This window comes from Melospiza georgiana, chromosome 22, assembly GCF_028018845.1.
Source record: "Melospiza georgiana isolate bMelGeo1 chromosome 22, bMelGeo1.pri, whole genome shotgun sequence".
Taxonomy (NCBI): domain Eukaryota; kingdom Metazoa; phylum Chordata; class Aves; order Passeriformes; family Passerellidae; genus Melospiza; species Melospiza georgiana.
In genome coordinates this window covers 6,007,856-6,035,292 of record NC_080451.1, presented here as the reverse complement: position 1 = coordinate 6,035,292, position 27,437 = coordinate 6,007,856, and the positions used below count along the sequence as shown (strand labels likewise).

The window sequence follows — 27,437 nt, the reverse complement described above, 5'->3', positions numbered from 1 at the left end:
CATAAACACTCCTCACACCCCTTTTTTCCCCATATAACCCCATTTTTCCCCTACAACCCCCCCATAAACCCCCCTTGCACCCCTCTCCTCCAGCCCTAAATCCCTCTTCCCCCCTAAACTCCTCCCCTAACCCCCCTTTTTCTGCCCCCAGAGCCGTCCCCGCGGCCGCCCCCCAGCACCGCCCGCCCGGCCACCACCACGCGCCCGCTGAGCACCGCGCCCGTGGGCACCACCCCGGTGTCCCCCCTGCGCCCCTTCACGCCCCGGCCCCCCAGACCCGCGCCCGGGGGGTGCCAGGGGGGCGAGGCCGCCTGCAGGGACGGGCGCTGCGTGCCCAGGGATTACCTGTGCGACGGAGAGCGCGACTGCGCCGACGGCTCCGACGAGGACGCCTGCGGTGGGTCCGGGGGTGCACGGGGGGTTTGGGGGGGCTCTAAGTAGCTGGCAGGGCATGGCTCGGGGCTGGTGTGCTCTGTGCCAGACTGGGAAGGGGTGGTGGGAGATGGAGCGGTCAGTGTTGCGTCAGATGTGTCCCTGTTGGGCCCAGTCATGGTGAAGGGAAGTAAAAATCAGCTTTAATGATGGTCTGGGTGAGGGTGTTGAGGTCCACACCAAGCTGGGTGTGAGTGTGGATCTGCTGGAGGGTTGAGGGCCCTGGACAGGCTGGATCCAAGGGATGAATCCATTGGTGTGAGGTTTAACAAGACCAAATCCCAGGTTCTGCACTTTGGCCACAAAAACCCTGCAGTGTTACAGACTGAGGGCACAGCAGCCAGGCAGAAAGGGACCTGGGGACACTGGTGGACAGCAGGCTGGACATGAGGCAGCAGTGTGCCCAGGTGGCCAAGAAGGCCAACGGCTCCTGGCCTGGCTCAGGAATGGTGTGGCCAGCAGGAGCAGGGCAGGGATTCTTCCCCTGTGATGGGCAACACCTCCAGTGCTGTGTCCAGTTCTGGGCCCCCCAATTTAAGGAGGACGTGGAGGGGCTGGAGCATGTCCAGAGCAGGCCAACAAGGCTGGTGAGGGTTCTGGGACACAAGAGCTATGAGGAGCAGCTAAGTGAGCTGGTGGGCTCCTGACCCTGGAGAAAAGGAGGCTCAGGGGGGACCTTGTCACTCACTCTACAACTCCCTGAGAGGAAGGTGCAGCCCAGTGGGGATGAGCTCTGCTCCCCGAGAATGAGGAACAGGAGGAGAGGACACAGCCCTGAGGTGTGCAGAGAGGTTTAGGCTGCACATTAGGATGAAGCTCCACGCAGAAAGGGTGGCTGGGCACTGGAAGGGGCTGCCCAGGGAGGTGGTGGAGTCACCATCCCTGGGAGCGTTTGAGGAAAGCCTGGATGTGGCACTTAGTGCCACGGTCTGGGTGACAAGGCGGCGTTGGGTCATCAGTGATCTCCAAGGTGTTTTCCACCCTGGGATTTTGGGGTTCTGGGTGCTGACCTGCCCCGTGCCCCCCCAGGCACGCCGTCCCCCTGCGAGCCCAACGAGTTCAAGTGTGCCAACGGGCACTGCGCCCTCAAGCTGTGGCGCTGCGACGGCGAGAACGACTGTGGCGACGGCTCCGACGAGAGCGACTGCCGTGAGTGCGGGGGCTCGGGGACACCGTGGGGACACCGTGGGGACACGGCTGACACCGTGTGCCACCCCCTGCAGCCACCAAGGCGCCCGGTGCAGCCTGTGGGCCGGCGGAATTCCGGTGTGTGTCCAGCGGGACCTGCATCCGAGCCAGCTACCAGTGCGACAGGGAGCCCGACTGCCCCGACCGCAGCGACGAGGTTGGATGTGGTGAGTGACACCAGAGGGGACGTGGGGACCACGGCTGGATGATGTGCCAGGGATGCTGTGGCACCAGGATGGGGACACTGTCAGGGGGCCTCGTGCCACTGCAGAGGGCTGGGGACATTGTGTCATGGTGTCAGGCTGGTGGCACTGTGTTTAGGGACATTGTGCCATGGCACTGGGCTGGGGACTCTGTGCCCAAGCCAGTGCCACAGGACCATACTGAGGACACTGTGCTGGCCACCACACTGGGGACCCTGTCCCCAAGCTGGACTGGAGGCAGTGCCAAAGAAACTGTCCCCGAGTGGGTCTGGGATGGCAGTGACAGTGTCCCCATCTTCCAGTGGTGCCATACAGAGCAGATGGTATCAGTGGTGGTGACAATGACAGGGTGGCAGTGTCCCTGTCCCCCGGTGGTGCCCGTGGCGGTGACAATGACTGACTGGGTGGCGGTGGCAGTGTCCCTGTCCCCCGGGCGGTGACAACGACTGACTGGGTGCCAGTGGCAGTGTCCCTGTCCCCCGGTGGTGGCAGTGGCACTGACAATGACTGACTGGGTGGCAGTGGCAGCGTCCCTGTCCCCCGGGCGGTGACAATGACTGACTGGGCGGCGGTGGCAGTGCCCCCACAGGTGGTGACGCTGCCGCGGGAGTCGGTGAGGGCGGTGCCAGGCCAGACCGTCACCTTCACCTGTGTGGCCACCGGTGTCCCCACCCCCATCGTCACCTGGCGCCTGAACTGGGGACACACCCCCAGCAGCCACAGGTGGGCGGGGCCGGGGGCGGGGCCTAAGGGGTGCCTGTTGCTGATTGGAGGAAGGGGCGTGGCTTGTCATGGGAGGAACTTGTGATTGGCTGCGGTCTGTGAAGGGAGGAGCTTCTCTTTGGGGTGGGGTCTGTGTGGGTGGGGTTTGTTTGGGGGCTGAGATGCTGGGGCCAGCCTGGGGGCGGGGCTTATGTGCAGGGCGTGGTCTGAGTGGGCGGGGTTTGGCAAATGAGCGTGGTGATTATTGTGTGGGCGGGGCTTTTGCGGTGGGAGGAGCTGGAGATTGGGGCGGGGTCGGGGTGTAATCCGGTCATGCGGTGGGAATAGGCTGCTGGGCTGGGGCTGGGCATGGGTGTACTGGGTGTGCAGGGCACTGGGTGCCAGGTATGCAGGGCACTGGGTGTAATGGGTGTGTGGGGCACTGGGTATGCAGGGCACTGGGTGTACTGGGTGTGTGGGGCACCAGATGTGCCCGGTATCAGGTGGTGTGGGTGTGCAGGGCACTGGGTATGCAGGGCACTGGGTGTAATGGGTGTGTGGGGCACTGGGTGTGCAGGGCACTGGGTGTACTGGGTATGTGGGGCACTGGGTGTGCAGGGCACTGGGTGTACTGGGTATACGGGGCACCGGTTGTGCCCAGTATCAGGTGGTGTGGGTGTGCAGGGCACTGGGTGTACAGGGCACCGGTTGTGCCCAGTATCAGGTGGTGTGGGTGTGCAGGGCACTGGGTGTACTGGGTGTGTGGGGCACCAGATGTGCCCAGTATCAGGTGGTGTGGGTGTGCAGGGCACTGGGTGTACTGGGTTTGTGGGGCCCTGGGTGTGCAGGGCACTGGGTGTGCAGGCTATTGAGTATACAGGGTGTGCAGAGCTCCAGCTGTGCCAGCTGCTGCGTGTGCCGGGCACAGGGTGTGTGTGGCTCCCGGCTGTGCCGGGCTCCGCTTGTGCCAGGCTCTGGGTACCAAACGTGCCCCACAGGGTGTCGATCGTGAGCGAGGCTGGGCAGGGCACCCTGACAATCCGGGACGTGAAGGAGGCCGATCAAGGCGCCTACACCTGCGAGGCCATCAACACCCTGGGCATGGTGTTCGGCATCCCTGACAGCATCCTCACCGTCACCCGCCCCGGTGAGCCACCCCTCCCTGCTCCGTGCCACCAACCCCACCGTGGCACTGTCACCATCACCCGCTGTCTCATCTCCCACAGGGCCGTGTCCCGAGGGCCACTTCCAGGTGACAGGGACATCCCGCTGCCTGCCCTGCTTCTGTTTCGGTGTCACCACCTCCTGCCGTGCCACCACCCGGCACCGCCACCGCCTCCACCTGCGCTTCAACCGCCCCGACGACTTCAAGGGTGAGCTGTGGGGACAGGGGACAGGGGCTGGGCAAGGACAAGGGACGCAGCAGGGGCTGAGCGTTTTCCTCGCAGGTGTCAACGTGACGGTGCCAGCAGCGCCATCCGCACCGGTGCTCTCAGCCACCCAGCTCCACGTGGATGTGGGCACTGAGGAATTCCAGCTGCTGGACCTGTCTCGCCGCTTCCTGGCGCTGGACGCCTTCTGGGCACTGCCAGAGCCCTTCCTTGGGGACAAGGTGATGCCGGGGCAGGGGCAGGGCTGGGCACACCGGTGGCACGGCCGCTGACAGCCCGCTGTGCCGGCAGGTGGACGCCTACGGGGGAGCGCTCAGCTACGGGGTGCGGTACCGGCTGGGCCGGGGGCCCCCCGAGCCCACCGCCCACCCCGACGTGCTGCTGCGGGGCCACGGGCGGCAGCTGCGGGCACGGGCTGGGGACACCCAGCCTGACGTCCTCAACCGGCGGCACGTGCCCCTCACCGAGGTGGGTGTGAGAAGGGGTGGTGGTGGGGAGGTGGTGTGGGTGGTGATGGGTGGGTGATGATGATGGTGGTGCTGATGGGTGGGTGAGGCTGGGGATGGGTGGGTGATGCCAGTGGTGATGAGGAGGATGGGTGGGTGATGATGCTGGGGATGGGCGGGTGATGAGGAGGATGGGTGGGTGATGATGGTGGTGGTGGATGAGTGCTGCTGGGGATGGATGAGTGATGCTGGGGTTGGGTGGGTGATGCCAGTGGTGACGGGCAGGTGATGATGAGGATGGGTGGGTGGTGCTGGGGATGGGTGAGTGATGATGAGGATGGGTGGGTGATGATGGTGGTGGTGATGAATGAGCAATGGTGATGGTGGTGACGCAGAGAGGGGGTGGGTGACACTGGTTATACTGGTGGGTGGCTGAATCCAGGCATGGGAAGGAGATACCGATGAAGGGTGGGTGGCACTGGTGGCAAGTGGGTGATGCTGGTGGTGGTGACGGTGGTGATGAAGATAAAGGGTGGGTGGTGCTGGTTTTACTGGTGGGTGGGTGAATCCAGGGCTAGGAAGGAGATATTGATGAAGAGTGGGTGATGCTGGTGGCGAGTGAGTGATGCTGGTAGCAGTGATGTTGATGATGGGCACTGATGCCGGTGGTGGCAAGTGGGTGATGCCAGCATTACCATCACCCTGCTGTGACACTGCTGTCACCGTCCTGTCAGGACCACTGGGAGGACGAGCAGGGTGCCCCTGTGAGCCGGGAGCTGCTGCTGCTGGTGCTGCAGGGGCTGGAGGGCATCTTCATCCGGGCGGTGTATGACGGGCGCATGGCCAGCGTGGGGCTCAGCGACGTGGCCATGGACATCACCAGCACTGCAGACACCAGCCTGGGCCCGGCTGGGGACGTCGAGGAGTGCAGGTGAGCACTGGCAGCACGGTCAGGGGCTCAGTGGCACTGCTGCTGTGATGCCACTGTCACACTGCTCTGTCCCCAGGTGCCCCGTGGGCTACACGGGGCTGTCGTGCCAGCGCTGTGCCGCCCGTTTTGAGCGGGTGACAAGGGGACCCTACCTGGGGACCTGCTCTGGCTGTGGTTGCCACGGCCACTCCAGCACCTGTGACCCCGTTTTTGGGCACTGCTTGGTAAGGATGAGGGGTTGATGAGGTGACAGGGACACAGCACAGGATCACCACTCCCCTCTGACCTGTGTCCCCCTCCCAGAACTGCCAGCACAACACGGAGGGTCCCCAGTGTGAGAAGTGCAAGCCTGGCTTCTTCGGCGATGCCACCAAGGGCACAGCCACTGCTTGTCACCCTTGTCCCTGTCCCTACACGGAGCCATCTCGCAGGTGGGTGCCCACCCCAAGGACCTGCCCCTGATGTCCCCGCCCTGGTGTCACCATCATTGTCACCCACAGGTTCTCGGAGTCCTGCTTTTTGGACACAGATGGCCAGGCCACCTGCGATGCCTGCGCCCCTGGATATGCTGGTCGCCGTTGTGAGAGGTGGGTTGGGGGTCCCTCCCCATGACCCCCCACCTGACACCCCCACACATCACCCACCCATCACCCACCCATCACCCCACCCATCCACAGGTGCGCCCCAGGCTATGAGGGAGACCCCATCCAGCCAGGTGGCAAGTGCACCCCGATCGGTGAGTGGAGGGTGCTGGTTGGGGGTTCCCTGCACCCTTGGGTGCCCCCCACCCTCACCCTCGCTGCCTGCAGGCCAGGAGCTCGTCAAGTGTGATGCCCGCGGGGGCCAGGACGAGGCGGGTGGCACTTGTCGCTGCAAGGTGAGGGCAGGGGGCTGGGGGACAGTGGGGCAATATTGGTGGGGACAATGAGGGGGAAAACAGGGGGCTGGGTGGTCGCAGGTACCCAGTCCCTGCCCTAGCAGCCATCTTAACTCTACCCCATGGCACCCAGATTCCCTGAGGCAACCAGTCCCACTCTCCCATGGTAGCGAGTCCCACCCCTGTGGTGCCCAGTCCAGTCCCTGTGGTGCCCAGTCCAATCCACCCAGCACCAATCCCATCCCCTGCCCCATGGCACCCAGCCCAACTTCCCCAGAAGGACGCTCTCCAATCCCCCATAACACCCAGTCCGATCCCTGGGGCACCCAGTCTGATCCCTGGGGCACCCAGTCCGATCCCTGGGGCACCCAGTCCGATCCCTGGGGCACCCAGTCCGATCCCTGGGGCACCCAGTCCAATCCCCCCAGCACCAATGACAATGACAACCCCCCCATGGCACCCAGTCCATCCCCCATGTGACCCACTCCAATCCCCCATAACACCCAGTGTGACCCCCATGGCACCCAGTCTGGTCCCTGGGGTACCCCATCCCACCAGCCCGCCCAATCCATCCCACCCCCTGCCATGCCATGTTGTGCCAGTCCCACCCATTTCCCTGCTCACCCGTGCCCACCCTGTGTCCCCAGCCCAACGTCCGTGGCCGCCTCTGTGACTCCTGTGCCGCTGGCACCTTCCACCTGAGCGCTGCCAACCCCGCGGGCTGCCTGCCCTGCTTCTGCATGGGGCTGTCCCGCTCCTGCGCCAGCTCCGCCTGGCACCGACACCAGGTACCCACGGGACAGGCCGGGACAGGCTGGGCCATCCTGGGCCATGGCCTGCCAGGTCTTGTCATTGTCTTGATGTGCCATGCCATGGCATGGCGTGGCTTGTCATTGTCTTGATGTGCCATGCCATGCCATGCCATGCCATGCCATGCCATGCCTTGTCATTGTCTCTACGTGCCATTCCATGCCATGGTGTGTCTTGTCATTATCTTGATGTTCCATGCCATGCCATCCCATGCCTTGTCATTGTCTTGATGTGCCATTTCATGTATGCCATGTCTTGTCATTGTCTTGACGTTCCATGCCATGCCATGCCATGCCATGCCATGCCATGCCATGCCATGCCATGCCATGCCATGCCATGCCATGCCATGCCATGCCATGCCATGCCATGCCTTGTCATTGTCCTGACATTCCATGCCATGCCATGCCATGCCTTGTCATTGTCATTGTCATTGTCCTGACATTCCATGCCATGGCATGGCATGTCTTGTCATTGTCTTGCTGTGCCATTCCATTGCATGCCATGCCTTGTCATTGTCTTGATGTACCATGCCATAGTAGTGCCATGCCATGCCACGCCATGCCATGCCGTGCCATGCCATGCCATAGTAGTGCCATGCCATGTTGTGCCATGTCTTGCCATGTCTTGCTGTGTTGTGCAGTGACGTGCCATTATACGTTGCACCATGCCATGCGGTGCCATGCCATGCCATGCCATGCCCACCACAATCCCTTTGCCAGGTGCTGCTCAGCTCTGAGGACTCGGCCCCGCTGCCCCTGGCCAACCTGTCGGGGTCGCGGCTGGCGGGGGCAGTGCCACACTTCGTGTCCCCGCGGGAGCTGCGCTTCGACGCCTTCCGAGAGCTGCCACGGGGCGCTCACTACTGGGTGCTGCCCGCGCCCTTCACCGGGGACAAGGTGACACCGCCGCTCTGGGGACACCTCTGTGCCTCTCCGTGTCCCCACCGTGCAGCTCAGGGAGCGGGTGGCCCCGAGCCATGCTGAGTGTCCCCACAGGTGACAGCGTACGGCGGGGAGCTGCGCTACACGGTGACACACCGGGCCTCAGCTGGCACTCCTCTGCCCTCTCGGCACCCTGATGTGCTGCTCCAGGGCAATGGCATCCTCCTGGAGCACTTCTCCAGTGCCACCCCCCCGGCTGGTGTCCCCACCACTGTCACTGTGCCCATCCGTGAGGTGAGAGGGTCCCTGTGTGACGCCCACAGAGGGGTCGTGGAGGGGTGCTGGGGATGGGTGGTCTTGGGGCCCCAGGGTCAGACTGGCTGCCATGGGGAGGTCACCCTGGACGCCCCAGGGTGCAGTGGGGGATGGCAGCTCCCATGTCACCCTGGTGTGTGGCACAGGCCGCCTGGCGCCGCGCAGATGGGCACGATGCCACCCGCGAGCACCTCCTGATGGCCCTGGCCGACGTGGACCTGTTCATGATCCGGGCATCCTACTCAGAGCAGCCAGAGGAGAGCAGGTGAGCTCCTGGTGGGGACAGGAGGGGACGCAGCAGGGTGGCAGGGCAGTGCTGACAGGACATCCCCTCTGGCCCCGCAGACTGGCCGATGTCACCCTGGACGTGGCAGTGCCACACGCCACCGGCCGCCCGCCCGCGCTGGAGGTGGAGGATTGCGCCTGCCCCCCTGGGTACCGCGGGGCCTCGTGCCAGGTGAGACCCTCGGGTCCCCTCACTGCCACCGCGGGGATGCTGAGCCGTGTCCCACCCCCTGCCACTGTCCCCTCTAGGACTGTGACACCGGCTACACCCGCAGCAGCGCCGGGCTCTACCTGGGCACCTGCGAGCCGTGCCAGTGCCACGGCCATGCCAGCGAGTGCCACCCTGACACCGGCGTCTGCCAGGTCAGCTGGGGACACCCAGGGGACGGCCCAGGAGCTCCCATGGCAGGGACACCGGTGCCATCACCCCCTTTCTTTACAGGGCTGCCGGGACCACACGGAGGGTCCCCAGTGTGACAAGTGCCAGCCTGGCTACTACGGTGATGCCACCCGCGGTGACTGCCAGCCCTGTCCTTGCTATGGACCCCACGGGGACACCCAGTAGGTGCCATTCCCTGGTCTGTCCCATCCCTGAGGACACTGCCTGGGTGTCACTTGTCCCTTTGTCCCCTCCACAGGGTGACAAAGATCTGCTTTGAGGACACGGACGGGCAGCCCACGTGCAGTGCCTGTGCCCCAGGGCACAGCGGGCGCCTCTGCGAGAGGTGACAGGGACACTGGGCTGGGGCAGGGGGCGTTTTTGGGGTCACCGCTCCTCTCACTGCCTCATTTGGGTTTGTCCCCCCATAGGTGCTTGCCCGGGTACGTGGGGGACCCGCTGCGGGGAGAGCCATGCCGAGGTGAGTGTCACAGGGCAGGACAAAGTGGTGGCACTGTGGTGGCACTAAGAGGGGTTGTGGCTGACCGTGTGTCACCCCTCAGTGCCAGGTGTCCCCGGTGCACAATGCCAGTGTGACCCACGAGGCAGCACCGGCGAGGGCTGCGACGCCAACGGGCAGTGTCACTGCAAGGTGAGCCTTGTGCGTGTGTCCCCGACCCCGGGCGGGGTGACAGGGCAATGTCACCGCGCTGCCTTCCCCCGCAGGCCAACGTGGAAGGTCCCCAGTGTGCCACGTGCCGTCCCCACCACTTCCACCTGAGCGGGGATGAGCCAGCGGGGTGCCTGCCCTGCTTCTGCATGGGCATCGTTCAGCACTGCGCCAGCACTGCCTACGCCCGCGGCACTGTGAGTGAACCCTCCTGTCCCCACGCGTCCCCAGGGTGTCCCCACCTGTCCCACACCCCTCTCACCCCTCGATCCCGCAGATCCGGACGTCCTTTGCCGCGGGGGATGCGCAGGGGTTCGCCCTGGTGAACCGCCAGCGCAGCACCCGCGTGGACAGCGGCTTTGGGGTGCAGCCGGGGCACCCCCAGCCCCACCTGAGCTACGAGCGCTTCGGGGAGCTGCCCCCTGACTCCTACTACTGGCAGCTGCCACCTCCCTACCAGGGGGACAAGGTAATAGGGTGACCCTGGGAGGACAGGGGTGCCCATGGGAGCCATGGGAATGCCCCACAGGGGCTGCACCCCCTCCCCGTGGGCACCCCGGGCACTGTCGGGGGGGAGGTTGGGCACAGCCTCCTTGTCTCTGACCTTCTCCTTTTTTTCCTTCCTTTTCCCCTTTCCCTTCCCTTTTTCCTAATTTTACCTTGTCTTTTTCCCCTTTGCCCCTTCTCCTTTCCCTTTTCCCCTTTTCTCCTAATTTTTGCCTTTTTCATCCCTACCCTGTGCCATCCCCTGTCCCCATCATCATCCCCATTCTATTCTTCCTCCTCTTTCCCCATCCCCTCCCCTCCCCCATCCTCTTCCCTTCCTCATCCCTACCCTCTTTCTTTCCCTTTTCCCCTTCCACTTTCCCCTATCTCTTTTCCTTCTCCTCTTCCTCATCCGTATTTCATCTCATCACCTTCCCCATCCCCATCCCTCTCCCCATCATGCCCTTTCTCTTCCCTTTGCCCATCCCATCCCATCCCATCCCATCCCGTCCCATCCTCTCCTCTTTCCCATCCCATCCCATCCCATCCCATCCCATCCCATCCCATCCCATCCCATCTCATCTCATTATCCCATCCCATCCCATTCCATCCCAATATCCCATCCCATTCTCTTCCCTTTGCCCATCCCATCCCATCCCATCCCATCCCATCCCATCCCATCCCATCCCATCCCATCCCATCCCATCCCATCCCATCCCATCCCATAATCCTATCCCATAATCCCACCCCATTATCCCATCCCATCCCATCCCACAATCCCATTATCCCATCCCATTTTCCCATACTATTTTGTCTCATCCCATCCCCCCATCCTATCTTGTCTCATCCCATCCCATCCCATAATCCCACCCCATTATCCCATCCCATCCTACCCCATAATCCCATCCCATTTTCTCATCTCATTTTCCCATCCGATCCCATTATCCCATCCCATTTTCCCATACTATCTTGTCTCATCCCATCCCCCATCCTATCTTGTCTCATCCCATCCCATAATCCCACTTCATTATCCCATCCCATCCCATAATCCCACCCCATTATCCCATCCCATCCCATCCCATCCCATCCCATCCTACCCCATAATCCCATCCCATTTTCCCATCCCATTTTCCCATCTCATTTTCCCATCCCATCCCATCATCACATCCCATTATCCCATCCCATTATTCCATCCCATTATCCTACAATCCCATAATCTATAATCCCACTACCCCGTTATCCCGTTATCCCTGTGTTCCCAGGTGGGCTCCTACGGCGGTCGGCTGCGCTACACCCTGACCTTCACCCCGGGGGGACAGGGAGTGCCCCTGCCCGACGCCGACGTGCAGATCACAGTAAGGGGGTGCTGGCTGGGGTGGCACAGGGGCACACCGGGTGACACCAGCACCCCCTGACACCCTTGTCCCCATTGTCCCCCTTGTCCACAGGGCAATGACATCACGCTGGTGGCCTACCAGCCTGACCTGTCCCCGCGGACCCCCCAGGCCTTCGAGATCATTTTTCGGGAGGTAGGAGGTGCTGGGCAGCCTTTGTCCCCAATGTCCCCCTTTGCCACAGCGTGTCCCCTGCTCACCCTCTGTTCCTGCAGCAATACTGGCAGCGGCCAGACGGGCAGCCAGCAACACGGGAGCACCTGCTGATGGCACTGGCTGACCTGGATGAGATCCTGATCCGAGCCACCTACTCCACGAGCACGGCCGCGGCCGCCATCGCCGACGTGGCCATGGACACGGCCGTGCCCCCCCAGCCCGGCCTGCCCCCCGCCCCCGAGGTGGAGGAATGTCGCTGTCCCCCCGGGTACCACGGGCTGTCCTGCCAGGTGAGCCCAGCCCAGCCTTCCCAGTGTCACCCTGACACCCCCATGACCTCCCTACCCTCCTCCCCACTATCTCCTCATCATCCCCCAGCAGCCCAGGGTGACCCTCCATCACCACCATCACTCCTTTCATCACTGTCCCCATCATCAACCCCAGCATTCCCCGATCATGGCCGGTATCACCCTCCATCATCCCCCTTCATCACACCCCATCATCATCCCTCCACCCTCTCACCCCCATCAAACCCACCATCACCCCACCAGCCTCACCCCTGTGACCCCTCCATTCTCCCCACAGTATCACCCCCTCATCACCTTCCATCACCCTCCATCATCCCTCCATCAATGCACCATCATCATCACCAGCAACCCCATCATTGCCCATCAGCCCCCAGCATCCCCCCAGCACCCCCTATCACTCTCCCATCACCCCCCATATCACACCACATCATCACCCCCCATGACTCCACATCATCCCCAGCATCAACCCTACATACTCCCACCCAGCACCACCCCCAGCACCCTCCATCAACCCCCCCCACCCAGCCCACCCATCATCATCCATCGGCCCCCAGACCCCCCATCACCTCAGTATCACCCCCATCAGCCCCATCATCCCTCAGTTCTCCCTTCAGCAGGGAGGATTTATCCCATCATCCTCCATCATCCCATCAGCCTCCCCCCATCATCACCATCCTCCCCCCAGCATTGCTGCCATCACCCCCATCACTCTTCATCACCCCCAGCACCCCCACCATCATCCATCTGTCCCCCAAGCCCCCTCCCAGCCCTGCCCAGCCCCGTGCCCAGGCTGTGGGGGTGCCAGCTCTGCCCCTCCTGCAGGACTGTGCCCCCGGGTACACGCGCACGGGCGGGGGGCTCTACCTGGGCCACTGCGAGCTGTGCGAGTGCAACGGCCACTCCGAGAGCTGCCACCCCGAGAGCGGCGCCTGCTCCGTAAGTCCCCACGTCCCCAAACCTCCCGGGGGGAGCTGTGGTGTTGCCCCAGTCCTGACACCCCCGATCTGTGCCCCCACTGTCCCCCAGGGATGCTTGCACAACACAGCAGGGGACTTCTGTGACCAGTGCGCCCCCGGCTTCTACGGGGACGCCACCGCCGGGACCCCCGAGGACTGCCAGCCCTGCGCCTGTCCCCTCCCGTACCCCGAGAACCAGTGGGTGCCTGCACGGGGCTGGGGGAGCTGGGTGCCAGGGAAGGGAACTGCCCTCACCTTGGTCTGTGCCCGCAGGTTTTCCAGGACCTGTGAGAGCCTGGGCGGCGGCGGGTACCGCTGCACCGCCTGCGAGCCGGGCTACACCGGGCAGTACTGCGAGCGGTGAGGCTGCTGGCACCCCAAAACCTGCCCCACAAACCCACCCCGTGGGCTCACCCCCAAACCCCATCCCAATATACCCATTGCCAGAACCAACCCCAATATACCCCTCCAAAAACCACCCCATGGGATCACCCCCAAACCTCATCCCAGTATACCCCTCACCAACCCAATATACCCCTCTATAAACGCACTCCATGGGCTCACCCCCATATACCCACCCCAAAACCCCATCCCAATATACCCATTGCCAGAACCAACCCCAATATACCCCTCCAAAAACCTACTCCATGGGCTCACCCCCATATACCCATCCCAAAACCCCATCCCAATATACCCCTCGCCAGAACCAACCCCAATATACCCCTGTATAAACGCACTCCATGGTCTCACCCCGATATACCCACCCCAAAAACCCATCCCAATATACCCCTCACCAGAACCAACCCAAATATACCCCTCCAAAAACCACCCCATGGGATCACCCCCAAACCCCATCCCAGTATACCCCTCACCAACCCAATATACCCCTCTATAAACCCACTCCATGGGCTCACCCCCATATACCCACCCCAAAACCCCATCCCAATATACCCATTGCCAGAACCAACCCCAATATACCCCTCCAAAAACCTACTCCATGGGCTCACCCCGATATACCCACCCCAAAAACCCATCCCAATATACCCCTCACCAGAACCAACCCCAATATACCCCTCTATAAACGCACTCCATGGTCTCACCCCGATATACCCACCCCAAAACCCCATCCCAATATACCCCTCACCAGAACCAACCCCAATATACCCCTCCAAAAACCTACTCCATGGGATCACCCCCATATACCCACCCCAAAAACCCATCCCAATATACCCCTTGCCAGAACCAGCACCCATATACCTTCCAAAAACCCACTTCATGGGCTCACCCCCATATACCCACTCTGCTCTACCTGCCCTGATGTGTTCACCCCCATATATCCACCCCAAAACCTCACCCTGATTGAGTCACCCTTATATACCTATCCCCAAAGCCCACCTTGATTGGCTCACCTTCACATACCCTGATGGGCTCACTCCCATTTATCCACCCACACGTTCCCACCCCAATGCACTCCTACTGTACCCACCCAATGTGCTCACCCCTATGAGCTCACCCCAATACATGCATCCTAAAGAACTTCTGTGTACTCACCCCGACATATGCACCCCAATTTATGCACCCCAATATACTCACCCTGACAGCCTTCCCCTTACAGACCCACCCCAAAGTGCTCCCCAATATACCCATCCTAATACACCCACCCCAATGTTCTCCTGCTTCACCTTCCTGATGTACTCACCCTTATGAGCTCACCCCAGATTTTTGCCTGACATAAGCACCCCAATACACAGTGCACCTACCCTGATGGCCTCACCCCAGTGGAGATACCCCAAAGTGCCTGCCCTTATACCCACCACCACCCTGCTATACCCATCTTGATGTGCTCACCATGATGTACTCACCCAAAATGCTCATCCCCATACACACCCCAAAGCACCCACCCAACCTTGAAGGCCTCACCCCAGTGGAGACACCCCAAGGTGCCCACTCTCATACCCACCTTGACACAGTCACCACCCCGCTATTCTCATCCTGATGTGCTCACCGTGACGTGCTCATCCCGATATACCCACCCTGCGTACCCCAAAATGCTCATCCCCAAAGCACCCATGCCAGCCCACCCACCCCATCTTGATGGCCTCACCCCAGTGGAGACACCCCAAAGTGCCCACCCTTATACCCACCTTGACACAGTCACCACCCCACTATTCTCATCCTGATGTACTCACCGTGATGTGCTCACCCCGATATACCCACCCAAAATGCTCACCCCAATATACCCACCCAAAATGCTGACCCCAATATACCCACCCAAAATGCTCATCCCCATACACATACAAAAGCACCCATCCCAGCCCACCCACCCCACCTTGATGGCCTCACCCAAGTGGAGATACCCCAAAGTACCCACCCTCATACCCACCTTGACAGTCACCCACTATTCTCATCCTGATGTACTCACCTTGACGTGCTCATCCCATTATACCCACCCTGTGTACCCCAAAATGCCCATCCCCATACACCCCAAAGCGCCCACCCTTATACCTGCTATACTCATCCTGATGTACTCACCACGATGTGCTCACCCCAATAAACCCACCCTGTGTACCCCAAAATGCCCATCCCCATACACCCCAAAGCGCCCACCCCAGCCCACCCACCCCACATTGATGGCCTCACCGCAGTGGAGATACCCCAAAGTGCCCACCCTTATACCTGCTATACTCATCCTGATGTACTCACCACGATGTGCTCACCCCAATAAACCCACCCTGTGTACCCCAAAATGCCCATCCCCCTACACACCCCAAAGCACCCACCCCACCAGGCTCCCTCAAACGCCCATTGTTGCCCGCAGCTGCGCCCCCGGTTACACGGGTGACCCCACGGTGCGGGGCCAGGGCTGTGTCCCCGCGGGGCCGCCCCCGGCGCTGGCCGTGCGCGTTCACCCCCAGCGCACGGCGGTGCCGCAGGGCAGCGCTGTCACCCTGCGCTGCCACGCCGCCGGGGACCCGCCGCTCTACTACCACTGGGTGCGAGAGGACGGGCGGCCCCTGCCCGAGGGCGCCCAGAGCCGCCACCAAGGTACTGGGTGGCTCCGGGGGTGGGGGGACATCGGGGTGTCCCCAAGGTGTGGGGTGTCACCTGTCTGTCCCCCTCCAGGTGAGGAGCTGCACTTCCCCAGCATCCAGCCCTCTGAAGCCGGTGTCTACGTCTGCTCCTGCCGCAACCTCCGGCACAGCAACGCCAGCCGCGCCGAGGTCATTGTCACCGGTAGGTCGTTGTCACCGAGAGGGGGGGACATGCACGGAGGGGAGGCAGGAGTGGGGCTCACCTCTCTGTATGGGCGCAGAGACCCCCGACAAGCCCATCACCGTCACCGTGGAGGAGAAGCGGGTGCAGCGGGTGCAGCCTGGCGCCGATGTCACCTTCGTCTGCACCGCCAAGAGCAAGGTGAGGGGAAGGGGGCACAGCATGGCAGAGGGGCTGCAGGGCCCTGTGTGCAGGGATATTCAGGGTGTGGAGATGCCCCTGGGTGTCCGCCTGGTCCTACAGAGCAAAAGGACACCCAAGAATGTACTCGTGGGGACATCCAGAGCACAGGAACCGCTGTGCCCATATGGGCCTCCCAAGCCCTCTTGGATCCTTATGTAGCTCCATGGGACATCCTCTTCCCTTTGCCCATCCCATCCCATTATCCCATCCTCTTACCCCATCCCATCCTCTTCCCTTTGCCCATCCCATCCCATTATCCCATCCCATCCCATCCTCTTCCCTTTGCCCATCCCATCCCATTATCCCATCCCATTCCATTCCATCCCATCCCATCCCATCCTCTTCCCTTTGCCTATCTCATCCCATTGTCCCATCCCATTATCCCATCCTCTTCCCTTTGCCTATCCCATCCCATTATCCCATCCCAGGTGCCACCCGTCCCACATCTGGGCGTGTGCCCTGCCATGTGCCCATCCCAGCAGCCTCAGACCTCCCCATCTTTGCCCCCCAGTCTCCTGCCTACACCCTGGTGTGGACACGGCAGAACCACGGCACGCTGCCGGCGGGCGCCGTGGACTTCAACGGGATCCTGACGCTGCGCAACGTGCGGCCCCAGGACGCCGGGGTCTACGTCTGCACCGGCTCCAACATGCTGGACATGGACCAGGGCACCGCCACGCTCTACGTGCAGGGTGAGCGCCCACACTGTGCCTCACCCCGTGCCCGTGGGGTGATGGGCAGCACCAGGGTGATGGGTGCACACAGTGCCAGGGCAAGATGTGGTGGTCGCACTTGGCCCCCAGCTGCTGGGTTTGATGGGCACGCTTGCTGTTTGGAGGTTGATGCCCAGATGCCAGGGTGATGGACACAGTCAATGCCTGGATACCAGGCTGATGGGTTTGCTTGGTGCCCAGTCCTTCAGGTGATGGGCACACTCACCACCCTGGCTCTGTGGTGATGGTTCCCCGATGCTGGGGTGATGGGAACATTGAATGCCCAGACACTGGAGTGGTGGGCACACTTGGCGCCCAGACACTGGGGCAATGGGCAGGTTTAGTGCCTAGATGCCAAGGTGATGGGTAGATTTGGTGCCTGCACGCCAGGATGGTGGGCAGGTTTGGTGCCTGGACTCCAGGGTGATGGTCACACTCCTCTGAGACCCACTCCCTCCTGCAGCTGCCTCAAAGACTCAGATGTTCTATGGACCCGTTGAGTTCATGGAGGGGCACAGACCAGGTAAGTCACCAGGGGACAGTTCCTGGGGGTCCGCATGCTCCCTCACCCACTGCATGCCAGGGCTCCACGTGCACCCTGCTGCTGGCTGTGCCACGCCGCCCCGCTTCCAACCGCCTGGGGACAGCACTGGGGGGCCTGGCCAGCCCTAAGCTCCCAACCCGGGTCTCACCGCAGCTGGCACCGCCAGCGCTCCCACCGCCACCGTGGAGCCAGCCCAGCTGAGTGTGGCACCGGGGCAGCCGGCCGAGTTCCGCTGCGTGGGCACCGGCAGCCCCCAGCCCAGCCTTGAGTGGCTCGGTAGGTGCCCGCTGGGGACGAGGGGACACCGGGAGCGGGTGGGGGGACGCAGCGAGCAGGGGTGATGGCAGGCCGTGTCCCTGCAGGTGCGCTGCCACCACAGGCCGTGGTTCAGGGCGGGACGCTGCGGTTCCCCGCGGTGGAACCCGCCAATGCCGGGCAGTACGAGTGCCGGGCACGGAGCAGCGCCGGGCAGCACACGACACGCGCCTTCCTCCACGTGCAAGGTGAGCGGCATCACCATCGTCCCTTTTATCCCCATTATCTTCATCATCAGTCACCCCACTGTCCCCATCATCCCTGTCATCTCTGTCATCCTTGTCACCCCATTGTCCCCATCACCCCCATCCCCATCACTTCCATCATCTCCATTACCCCAGTCATTCCCATCACTGCTGTCATATGCATCACCCCTGTTGTCCCCATTGACCCTGTCACCCCTCTTGCTCCCATCATCACCCACCATCTGTATCATCCCCATCATCCCCATTGTCCATCTACATTATCTCCATGGCGTGCGTCATTCCTGTCATCCTCATCATCCCCATAACCCTCATCTCCCATTGTCCATCCCCACCATCCCATCATCTCATCACCCCATCATGACCACCATTGTCTGTGTCACCTCCCATTCACACCCTTCATTGTCCCCACCATCCCTGTCGCTCTCATTGTCCCCACTATTCTCTTCTTCCCCTTCATCCCCCATTGTCCCCTCATCTCCGTCATCCCCCATCATCCCCCATCATCCCTCATCATTCCATTGTTCCCATCACCCTTATCATCTTCATCATCTCCATCATCTGTGTTCAACCCATTGTCCCCATTGCCCCCAACACCCCCATCACTCCCATAGTCTCTGTCATCACCATGATTCCACTGTTCCCATCACCCTTATCGTCCTCATCATCTCCACCATCTCCATCACTCTCATTGTCCCCTATCGCCTCCATCATCCCCCGGTGCCCTTCACCCTCACCGTCTGCATCACTCATGTCACCCCCATTGTCCCCATCCCGCCACTGCCCCCAGCACCTCCCTGATCCCCCTCCCCACAGGAGCAGGCACCCCACAGGTGCAGGTGAGCCCGGAGCGGACGGAGGTGCAGGAGGGCTCCACAGTGCGGCTCTACTGCCGGGTCTCGGGGACCCCCACTGCCACCATCACCTGGGAGAAGCAGGGGGGCACTCTGCCGCCGCAGGTGAGGGGGGTGCTGCCACCCGTGGGTGCTCCAGGGGGTATGGCTGCACCACAGGTGCCACTGACACCCACCCTCGTGCCACAGTCCCGCGCTGAGCACGGTGACATCGCCACGCTCGTCATCCCTGCTGTGACACCGGCTGATGGTGGCATCTACCTCTGCGTGGGCACCAGCGCTGCTGGCACGGCCCATGCTGCTATTGAGGTGGCTGTGGTGCCAGGTGAGGAGGGTGAGGGACACCAATGGTGTTTGGGGATGGTTTTCGGGGGCTACAACCCACCCTTGTCGCCCCTTTTGCTCCCCACAGGGGCGGCGCCGCCTGTCCGCATCGAGTCCTCGTCCCCATCCGTCACCGAGGGACAAACCCTGGACCTGGACTGTGTGGTGGCAGGACCCAGCTCTGCCACCGTGTCGTGGTACAAGCGTGGTGGCTCCCTGCCCGCTGGCCACCAGGTAGGGCACAGCAGGGTGGGCAGCACCCCAAACACTGCCCTGTCCCCTGCTGTGTGACACCAAAGCGTGATGTCCCCAACTGCAGGTTTCAGGGTCCCGGCTCCGTGTCCCCCACGTCACTGCAGCTGATTCAGGGGAGTACGTGTGCCGCGCCAGCTTGGGGACCGCTGTCCGGGAGGCATCTGTCATTGTCACTGTCGTGGCTGCGTCAGGCGCATCCTATGGTGAGACTGGGCTCAGCAGCACTGCAGGGAGCTGCTGGTTCCCAACAGATGGTCACAGCTCTGTCCTCCCCTGCAGGACCACCTGCTTCAGGTGTCCCTGTCCGGATCGAGGCATCCTCATCCACCGTGGCCGAGGGACAGACCCTGGACCTCAACTGCATCGTGGCCGGGCAGGGACAGGCCACTGTCACCTGGTACAAGCGCGGCGGGTCCCTCCCAGCCAAGCACCAGGTAGGGGACACAGAGGGTGATGATGTGAAGGGTGGCTGGGGTTGATGCAAGCTGTGTGCAAGCCCAGGTGTCTCTGGTGACCCCTGTGTCACCTCCCCACAGGTGTCTGGCTCTCGGCTGCGGCTGCTGCAGGTGACAGCGGCCGACTCGGGCGAGTACGTGTGCCGGGTGACCAGCGGGGCCACCAGCAAGGAGAGCGCGGTCATGGTGACCATCCAGCCCAGCAGTGCCAGCGCCTACTGTGAGTGGGGACAGGGGGTGGCAGTGCCAGCGGGAGGTCCTCATGTGTCCATTGAGCTTTGGCTCAGATGTCCATACTGGTGAGGTCCTGCTGTGGTCACTGGTGTCACCCTCCATCTCCATCCCCAGCCCCGGGCAACACGACCCCACTGCGCATCGACTCTCCATCCTCTGCCGTGGTCGAGGGACAGACCCTGGACCTCAACTGTGTCATTGCCAGCCCTGCACAGGCCACTGTCACCTGGTACAAGCGTGGGGGAACCCTCCCAGCCAAGCACCAGGTAGGGGACACGGAGAGGGGATGTCACCAAAGGGGGTGGGTGCAGTTGACCAACAGCTCTGGGCAAGCCGAGGTGGCCCATCCAAAACCTGTTGGTCCATGCAAGGCCAGCTGGCCCTGGGCAAGCCTAGGTGACCTGTGTGAATGCAGATGGTCCTATGGAAACCCAGGTGGCCCCTATAAGGCCAAGTGACCCCATACAAGACCAGGAAACCCCATGCAAGTCCTGGTGGTCCATGAAAAGTTAGGTGACCTATGGAAGCCCAAGTAGCTCATGCAAGTCCAAGTAGCCCATGAAAGGTTCGGTGTCCCCATTCAAGCCCTGGTGGTCTCATTCAAGCCCTGGTGGTCTCATTCAAGCCCACGTGGCCCCGTGGAAGCCTAAGTGTCCCCAGTAACCCCCGTGTCCCCTCCCCACAGGTGTCTGGCTCCCGGCTGCGGCTGCTGCAGGTGACAGCGGCCGACTCGGGCGAGTACGTGTGCCGGGTGACCACTGGGGCCACCAGCAAGGAAACCTCCATCATGGTGACCATCCAGCCCAGCAGTGCCAGTGCCTACTGTGAGTGGGGACAGGGAGCACGGGAGGTTACCCACGGGGGTGTGACACCTCTCCCAGTGTCCCTGGGAGGGTCACACATGTGGTGGTGGTCACAATCTCTAACCCACCTCCTGTCCCCAGCCCCAGGCAGCACAACCCCACTGCGCATTGAGTCGTCATCCCTGTCATCCCCTGTGACTGAGGGACAGACCCTGGACCTCAACTGTGTCATTGCCAGCCCTGCACAGGCCACTGTCACCTGGTACAAGCGCGGGGGAACCCTCCCAGCGAAGCACCAGGTAGGGGACACGGAAAGGGGATGTCACCAAGTGGGGAAGATAGGGATGACATACAGCTCTGGGCAAGCCCAGGTGGCCCATCCAAGTCCTGGGGACCCCATCCAAGTCCTGATGACCCCATGCAAGGTTGGCTGGTCCAGGGCAGGCCCAGACGGCCCCATGGCTATGGAAGCCTGAGTGACCCCATGAAAGACCGAGGGACGCCAAGGAAGCCCGAATGACCCCATATAAGCCCAGGTGGCCCGTGCAAGCCCAAAGGGGCCCTGTGCAATCCCAGATGACACCTTGGCAGAGCTGATGGCCCCTGTGTCCCCTCCCCACAGGTGTCTGGCTCCCGGCTGCGGCTGCTGCAGGTGACAGCGGCTGACTCGGGTGAGTACGTGTGCCGGGTGACCAGCGGGACCGCCACCAAGGAGATCTCCATCATGGTGACCATCCAGCCCAGCAGTGCCAGCACCTACCGTGAGTGGGGACAGGAGGAGGTGACTGAGGACTGGGGGGCAGTGCTGCAGTCCTTGGGGTGACTCTGCTGTCTCTGTCTCTGTGTCCAGCTGTTGGTGTCACCCCTCCGGTGCGCATCGAGTCCTCGTCCTCCTCCGTGGCCGAGGGACAGACCCTGGACCTCAACTGCATCGTGGCCGGGCAGGGACAGGCCACTGTCACCTGGTACAAGCGCGGGGGAGCCCTCCCAGCCAAGCACCAGGTAGGGGACGCTGAGGAGCATTTTGGGGTGGAAAAGGGATTTTTGGTGGTGTTGAGGGGTTGATGTGCCCGTTGTCACGTGTGTCACCCCTCCAGGTGTCCGGCACCCGCCTGCGCATCCCCCAGGTGACAGCAGCTGATTCAGGGGAGTACGTGTGCCGGGTGACATCAGGCGCTGCCACACATGAGACATCCCTCATTGTCACCATCCAGACTGGAGCTGGCTCCTCTTACGGTACTGGGATGGGTGAGGGGTGACATAGGGATGTGGTGAGGACACAGTGGTGACCCTATGGACCCCACTGCCACCCCCAGCTGTTGGAGTCACGCCACCAGTGAGGATCGAGACCTCCTCTGCTGCCGTCACCGAGGGACAGACGCTGGACCTCAACTGCATGGTGGCAGGACAAGGTCACCCCCAAGTCACCTGGTACCGGCGTGGGGGGGCTCTGCCTCCAAACAGCCAGGTGGGACATGGGGGAGGTGGCTTTGCCCTGCAGGCCACAACCCTGCATCAGGTGCTGATGTGTCCCCAACTTGTCACGTCCCCAGGTGTCAGGGACCCGCCTGCGCCTTGCCCAAGTGGCAGTGGCTGATTCAGGGGAGTATGTGTGCCGCGTGACCCTGGGGAGCGTCACCCAGGAGGCATCTGTCATTGTCACCGTGCCCAGCAGTGCCAACAGCTATTACAGTGAGTGTGAGAGAGGGCAGCGCTTGGGGACAGTCAGGTGTCACCTTGGTGATGAACGTTCCCTTTCCCTGTCCTCCCCCAGCCTCTGGCATCTCCCAGCCCCTCCGCATCGAGTCCTTGTCCTCGGCCATCGCCGAGGGACAGACCCTGGACCTCAACTGCGTGGTGGCAGGGTCTGGCCCCACCACCGTGACGTGGTACAAGCGTGGTGGCTCCCTGCCTGTTGGCCACCAGGTAGGTGGCAGGGGAGGGTCACTCTGAATTTGTCCCATCTCCTGCTCTACGGTGCTGACTTGTCCCCTAACCATTCCCTCCAGGTGTCAGGCACTCGCCTGCGCATCCCCCAGGTGACAGCAGCTGACTCAGGGGAGTACGTGTGCCGGGTGACATCGGGTGGCATCACGCAGGAGACATCCCTCATTGTCACCATCGATGACGGAGACAACCCATCCCACTGTGAGTGCCACCGTCCTGGGGACAGGGTCCCACTGGTGCCAGGGACCACTGGGGCCATTCACCCTCAACCCTGCCCGTGCAGCCACCGGCATCACGCCACCCATCCGCATCGAGTCCTCGGCGTCCTCTGTCACCGAGGGACAGACTCTGGACCTGGACTGCATGGTGGCCGGCCAGGGACAGGCCACCATCACCTGGTACAAGCGTGGTGGGGCCCTGCCAGCCAAGCACCAGGTGGGTGGGGACACCGGTGGGGTGGGGGATGCTGGTTGCTGTGCGTGGCTGGGTGATGCCACCACCTTCTGCTATGATGTCCCCAGATCTCGGGGTCCCGGCTGCGGCTGTCCCAGCTCTCGGTGGCCGATTCAGGAGAGTACGTGTGCCGGGCTGACACGGGCAGTGTCTTCCGTGAGGCCAGTGTCTCTGTCACTGTCACCTCCCGTGACAGCTCCAGCTACCGTGAGTGCAGCCACAGGGTGAGGGAGGATGCTGAGGGGAGATGGGTGATGTGAGTGACCTCGTGACCTCTCTGTGCCTTTGTCCCCCACAGGTTTGCAGAGCCCCATCATCTCCATCGACCCTCACAGCATGGCGGTGGCACCAGGTGAAGATGCCACCTTCAAGTGCCGCGTTCACGATGGCGCCCGGCCTGTCAACATCACCTGGCGTATGGGGCCTGGCCAACACCTCCAAGGTATGGCGGTCCCCAGGGTGGCCCTGACGTGGTCCCCAGGGTGGCCCTGGTGCTGATGGCTCCTCCTTGCCCAGACAATGTGAAGATCAGTGCCAATGGCTCAGTCATCTCCATCAGCGGTGCCCATGTGGGCAACCAGGGCGCCTACCACTGCGTGGCCTCCAACCGCTTCGGTGTCGCCAGCAGCGTCGTCAACCTCGTGGTGCAAGGTATGAGGCGGCCAGGGTGGCCCTGTCCCTGTCTCCATGTGCTCCAGGTGTCCTCAGAGCACTTGAGTGCCCATCCCCATGTCCTCCTTGTGCCCTCAGGGTGGTCTCCCTGTTACCATGCTGGTATCCTCCATGTCATCCATGGTGTCCCTATCCCCATCTCCTTTCCATGCTTCAGGTGCTCCTGGAGTGGTGGTGCCTGTGTCCCCATGCTGGTGTCCTTCTAGGGGCCCCAGGAGTTGTGATGTCCCCATCCCCATGCAGATGTCCTCCATGGGCTTTGGAAGCTCCTGAGATGTTGTGTCCCCATCCCCACACTCGTGCTCATTTCCTCCCACGCTCCCAGTGCTCCCAGGGTGATGGGTGCCCCTGTGGCCAGGCACCTTCCAGCTGTCCTTGATGGTGGTGTCCCAATATCCACTCCAATGCTCTCCTTCTTCTCCAGGTGCCCCCACGGTGTCAGTGATGCCACCAGGCCCCGTGACAGTGAAGGAGGGCAAATCCCTGAGCCTGGAGTGTCTGGGCCGAGGCGAGCCGCGGCCGCTGGTGCACTGGAGCCGGCTGGGCTCCCGGCAGAAGGTGGAGCACCAGACGCTGCTGCACATGGACAGCCAGGCCATCCTGCAGGTGAGGGGGCACAGTGGGGCACTGTCTTGGTTTGGAGTCTGCTAAGGAAGGCAGGAGCCTCCCCTGAAATGGAGAATGTAAACCCTCCGCACCCCTCTGAATTGCTATAACTTCAATTAAGGGGCTCTCAGGCAAAAAATATGGGAGCAGGAAATAACAGTTTTTTAATAGGGAAAGGAAAAAAAATAAAAGGATAAAATAAACAATGCAGTAAACCAAGACACTGACAGAGTCAGAACCCAACCTGACACCCTGTGGGTCAGAGTGTTGGTGGCAGTCCCATTGGAATTGTGGCTGCAGCCCTCCTGCAGTGTCAGGGGTGGTTCTGCTGGAGCAGGGATCCTGTAGAGAAGGATGTATTCTTCCTCCGAAGATCCAGTGGAAGAAGAGGCAGCTGCTGTTCCTCTGGGGAATCCTGGGGAGAAAGCTGTGCTGGTGTCTCAAAAACCTCTGGGTTATATCTGGGTAGCAATGCTTGGCTCCTCCCTCTGGGCGGAGCATCTCCCAATGGGATGCTGTAGTTCTTATCAGTCATGCAGTGACACTCAATAGTCTGTTATCAGCAATGTCCCCTCCAGAGGGAGGTGTGATTGTGGTCACTCAAAGAGAGAGATAAAGCAAACTGCCCACTTGACAAAGATAATCTGCCATACAGATGATAATAGAAAACAACTTGCATTGCAATCTTCAACAGGCACCCAGGAGTGCCTGGTGCTCACCCCTACCCTGTTCCCCCCAGCTCTCACCAGCCAAGCCGGAGCACGCCGGCACCTACGTGTGCACAGCGCACAGTGCCCTGGGCTCGGCACAGGCACGGGTGGATGTCAGCGTGGAGTCAGCAGAGCGGCACCCCGGGGCCCCCAAGGTCAACGTGCCATCCGCCGTCGTCGTGGTGGCCGGGGACACCGCCACGCTGGTCTGCGTTGCCAGAGGTATGGGGAGCCTGGAGGGAAATGTACAGACATCCCTGGAGAGGGGATGTTCTGAGCAGTACCTGGCACCACGGTGATGGGCACGGTGTGGTCGTAGGTGACCCAGCGCCTCGGATCGAGTGGTCGAAGCTGCGGGCACCCCTGCCCTGGCAGCACCGCGTGGTGAATGGCACCCTGGTCATCCCTCGTGCTGCACAGCAGGACTCGGGCCAGTACATCTGCAATGCCAGCAACCCCCTCGGCTCCACCGAAGCCTTCGTCACTCTCGATGTGATGAGTAAGAAGGGGACAGTCAGGGGTTGGGGTGCTCCTGGGCTCCTGCTGCCACCTCCGCTGTGGCCATCACCTGTCCTTCCCCCGCTTGTGGTCACCTCCATCACCACCTCCACCCTTACATCCAGCCCTTCCTCGTGGGACCATCCTGCTCCATTGCAGCACTCATCCTTCTCCTCCTCTCAAGTTCCTCTCAAGCTCCGTCACCAACCCTTCCCATGGGTGTGTCCACCTGCCTGTCCTATCCCTGTGCATGTCCCTCTCCACTTCTGCACTCTCATCCATGCATCTATCCATTCATCATGGATCCATCCATGGCTCATCCCAGCTCAAACCCATCTCTCTATCTCTGTTCATATCTCTCCTTCCATCTTTTCCTCATGGATCCATCCATCTCATTCATCCCAGCACACACCCATCTCTCTGTCTCCTTACTCTAACATCCTTCCTTGTGGACTCACCCATCAGTCATCCATCACAGCTCATGTCCATCTCTCTATCTCTGCTCACACCTTTCCATCTATCTTTTTCTTGTGGATTCATCAATCCCAGCACACACCCATCTCCCCACATCCTTTCTCTTCCATCCATTTTTTCCTCGTGAATTCACCCATCCCTCATCTGTCATAGCTCACATCCATCTCTCCATCTCCTCTCACACCCTCCATCCATCCCTTCCGGGTGGACTCACCCACTCCAGCTGACATTCCTCTCTCTGTTTCCTCTCACACCCCTCCATGCATCTCATCCTTGTGCATCCACCCATCTCTCATTCATCTTAGCACATGCCATCTCTCCATCTCCTCTTACCCTTCCATCCATCCCTTCCTAGTGCATCATCCATCCCAGCACATGCCCAACTCACCATCTGCTCTCAAACTCTGCCAATCACTGACCCATCCACCCACATACCTACCTCTTCCTTGTGGATTCATCCATCACTCAACCATCCCAGCTCACATCCATCTCCTGACTCTTCTACCCATCTCTTCTTTGTGCATCCATCCATGTGATCCATCCCAGCATACACTAATTTCTCAATCTCCCCTCAAATTTATCCATCCTTCCTGGTGCATTCATCCATCATTCAATCCTTCCATCTCACATCCAACTCTGCATTTCCTGACTCCTGCATCCATCTTTTCCTTGTGTATCATCTATCTCATCCATCTCAACACACACCCAACTTGCCATCTCCTCTCAAACTCTCAAATCATCCATCCAGCCATCATCCATCCATCCATCCATCCATCCATCCATCCATCCATCCATCCATCCATCCATCCATCCATCCATTCTCCATCCATCCCTTCATTCATCCAACATCCATCCATCCATTCTCCATCCATCCCTTCATTCATCCAACATCCATCCATCCATCCATCCATCCATCCATCCATCCCTTCCTTCCTGGTGGATTCATCCATCACCCCTGCCCATCCCACCCATCCGTGTCTCCATCTCTTCTCACTCCTCTATCCACCCATTCCTCATGGATCCATCCAGCTCTCATCCACCCCAACACACGCCCACCTCCACACCCCCTACACCCCTCACCACCACCCTCCTTGCACCCTTCCACCATGGC

The 27,437-nt window shown here is 61.4% G+C and overlaps 1 protein-coding gene across 1 annotated transcript in view; it reads left to right on the top strand.

Moving 5' to 3' along the window:
- Nucleotides 1-27,437, top strand: part of HSPG2 (heparan sulfate proteoglycan 2) — a 49,651-nt gene that overhangs the window by 11,386 nt on the left and 10,828 nt on the right. The window contains exons 8-69 of the mRNA XM_058039429.1: nt 152-397; nt 1,462-1,581; nt 1,656-1,787; nt 2,402-2,546; nt 3,524-3,672; nt 3,752-3,898; nt 3,974-4,137; nt 4,208-4,384; nt 5,097-5,293; nt 5,370-5,517; nt 5,597-5,724; nt 5,794-5,880; nt 5,971-6,029; nt 6,103-6,170; nt 6,818-6,958; nt 7,700-7,876; nt 7,976-8,155; nt 8,323-8,441; nt 8,522-8,633; nt 8,711-8,824; nt 8,904-9,022; nt 9,100-9,186; nt 9,272-9,321; nt 9,404-9,492; nt 9,567-9,707; nt 9,788-9,979; nt 11,259-11,351; nt 11,445-11,525; nt 11,606-11,836; nt 12,677-12,790; nt 12,881-13,008; nt 13,084-13,170; nt 15,629-15,855; nt 15,934-16,044; nt 16,124-16,224; nt 16,778-16,958; nt 17,443-17,502; nt 17,677-17,799; nt 17,886-18,026; nt 18,858-19,000; nt 19,085-19,220; nt 19,308-19,453; nt 19,539-19,677; nt 19,754-19,908; nt 20,011-20,149; nt 20,278-20,429; nt 20,849-20,987; nt 21,108-21,265; nt 21,589-21,727; nt 21,817-21,968; nt 22,064-22,202; nt 22,283-22,434; nt 22,520-22,658; nt 22,741-22,892; nt 22,976-23,114; nt 23,197-23,348; nt 23,435-23,573; nt 23,665-23,808; nt 23,883-24,017; nt 24,463-24,644; nt 25,384-25,576; nt 25,674-25,853. Coding sequence (XP_057895412.1) covers nt 152-397; nt 1,462-1,581; nt 1,656-1,787; nt 2,402-2,546; nt 3,524-3,672; nt 3,752-3,898; nt 3,974-4,137; nt 4,208-4,384; nt 5,097-5,293; nt 5,370-5,517; nt 5,597-5,724; nt 5,794-5,880; nt 5,971-6,029; nt 6,103-6,170; nt 6,818-6,958; nt 7,700-7,876; nt 7,976-8,155; nt 8,323-8,441; nt 8,522-8,633; nt 8,711-8,824; nt 8,904-9,022; nt 9,100-9,186; nt 9,272-9,321; nt 9,404-9,492; nt 9,567-9,707; nt 9,788-9,979; nt 11,259-11,351; nt 11,445-11,525; nt 11,606-11,836; nt 12,677-12,790; nt 12,881-13,008; nt 13,084-13,170; nt 15,629-15,855; nt 15,934-16,044; nt 16,124-16,224; nt 16,778-16,958; nt 17,443-17,502; nt 17,677-17,799; nt 17,886-18,026; nt 18,858-19,000; nt 19,085-19,220; nt 19,308-19,453; nt 19,539-19,677; nt 19,754-19,908; nt 20,011-20,149; nt 20,278-20,429; nt 20,849-20,987; nt 21,108-21,265; nt 21,589-21,727; nt 21,817-21,968; nt 22,064-22,202; nt 22,283-22,434; nt 22,520-22,658; nt 22,741-22,892; nt 22,976-23,114; nt 23,197-23,348; nt 23,435-23,573; nt 23,665-23,808; nt 23,883-24,017; nt 24,463-24,644; nt 25,384-25,576; nt 25,674-25,853 — 8,610 coding nt within the window. The remainder of the gene's footprint in view (nt 1-151; nt 398-1,461; nt 1,582-1,655; nt 1,788-2,401; nt 2,547-3,523; nt 3,673-3,751; nt 3,899-3,973; nt 4,138-4,207; nt 4,385-5,096; nt 5,294-5,369; nt 5,518-5,596; nt 5,725-5,793; nt 5,881-5,970; nt 6,030-6,102; nt 6,171-6,817; nt 6,959-7,699; nt 7,877-7,975; nt 8,156-8,322; nt 8,442-8,521; nt 8,634-8,710; nt 8,825-8,903; nt 9,023-9,099; nt 9,187-9,271; nt 9,322-9,403; nt 9,493-9,566; nt 9,708-9,787; nt 9,980-11,258; nt 11,352-11,444; nt 11,526-11,605; nt 11,837-12,676; nt 12,791-12,880; nt 13,009-13,083; nt 13,171-15,628; nt 15,856-15,933; nt 16,045-16,123; nt 16,225-16,777; nt 16,959-17,442; nt 17,503-17,676; nt 17,800-17,885; nt 18,027-18,857; nt 19,001-19,084; nt 19,221-19,307; nt 19,454-19,538; nt 19,678-19,753; nt 19,909-20,010; nt 20,150-20,277; nt 20,430-20,848; nt 20,988-21,107; nt 21,266-21,588; nt 21,728-21,816; nt 21,969-22,063; nt 22,203-22,282; nt 22,435-22,519; nt 22,659-22,740; nt 22,893-22,975; nt 23,115-23,196; nt 23,349-23,434; nt 23,574-23,664; nt 23,809-23,882; nt 24,018-24,462; nt 24,645-25,383; nt 25,577-25,673; nt 25,854-27,437) is intronic.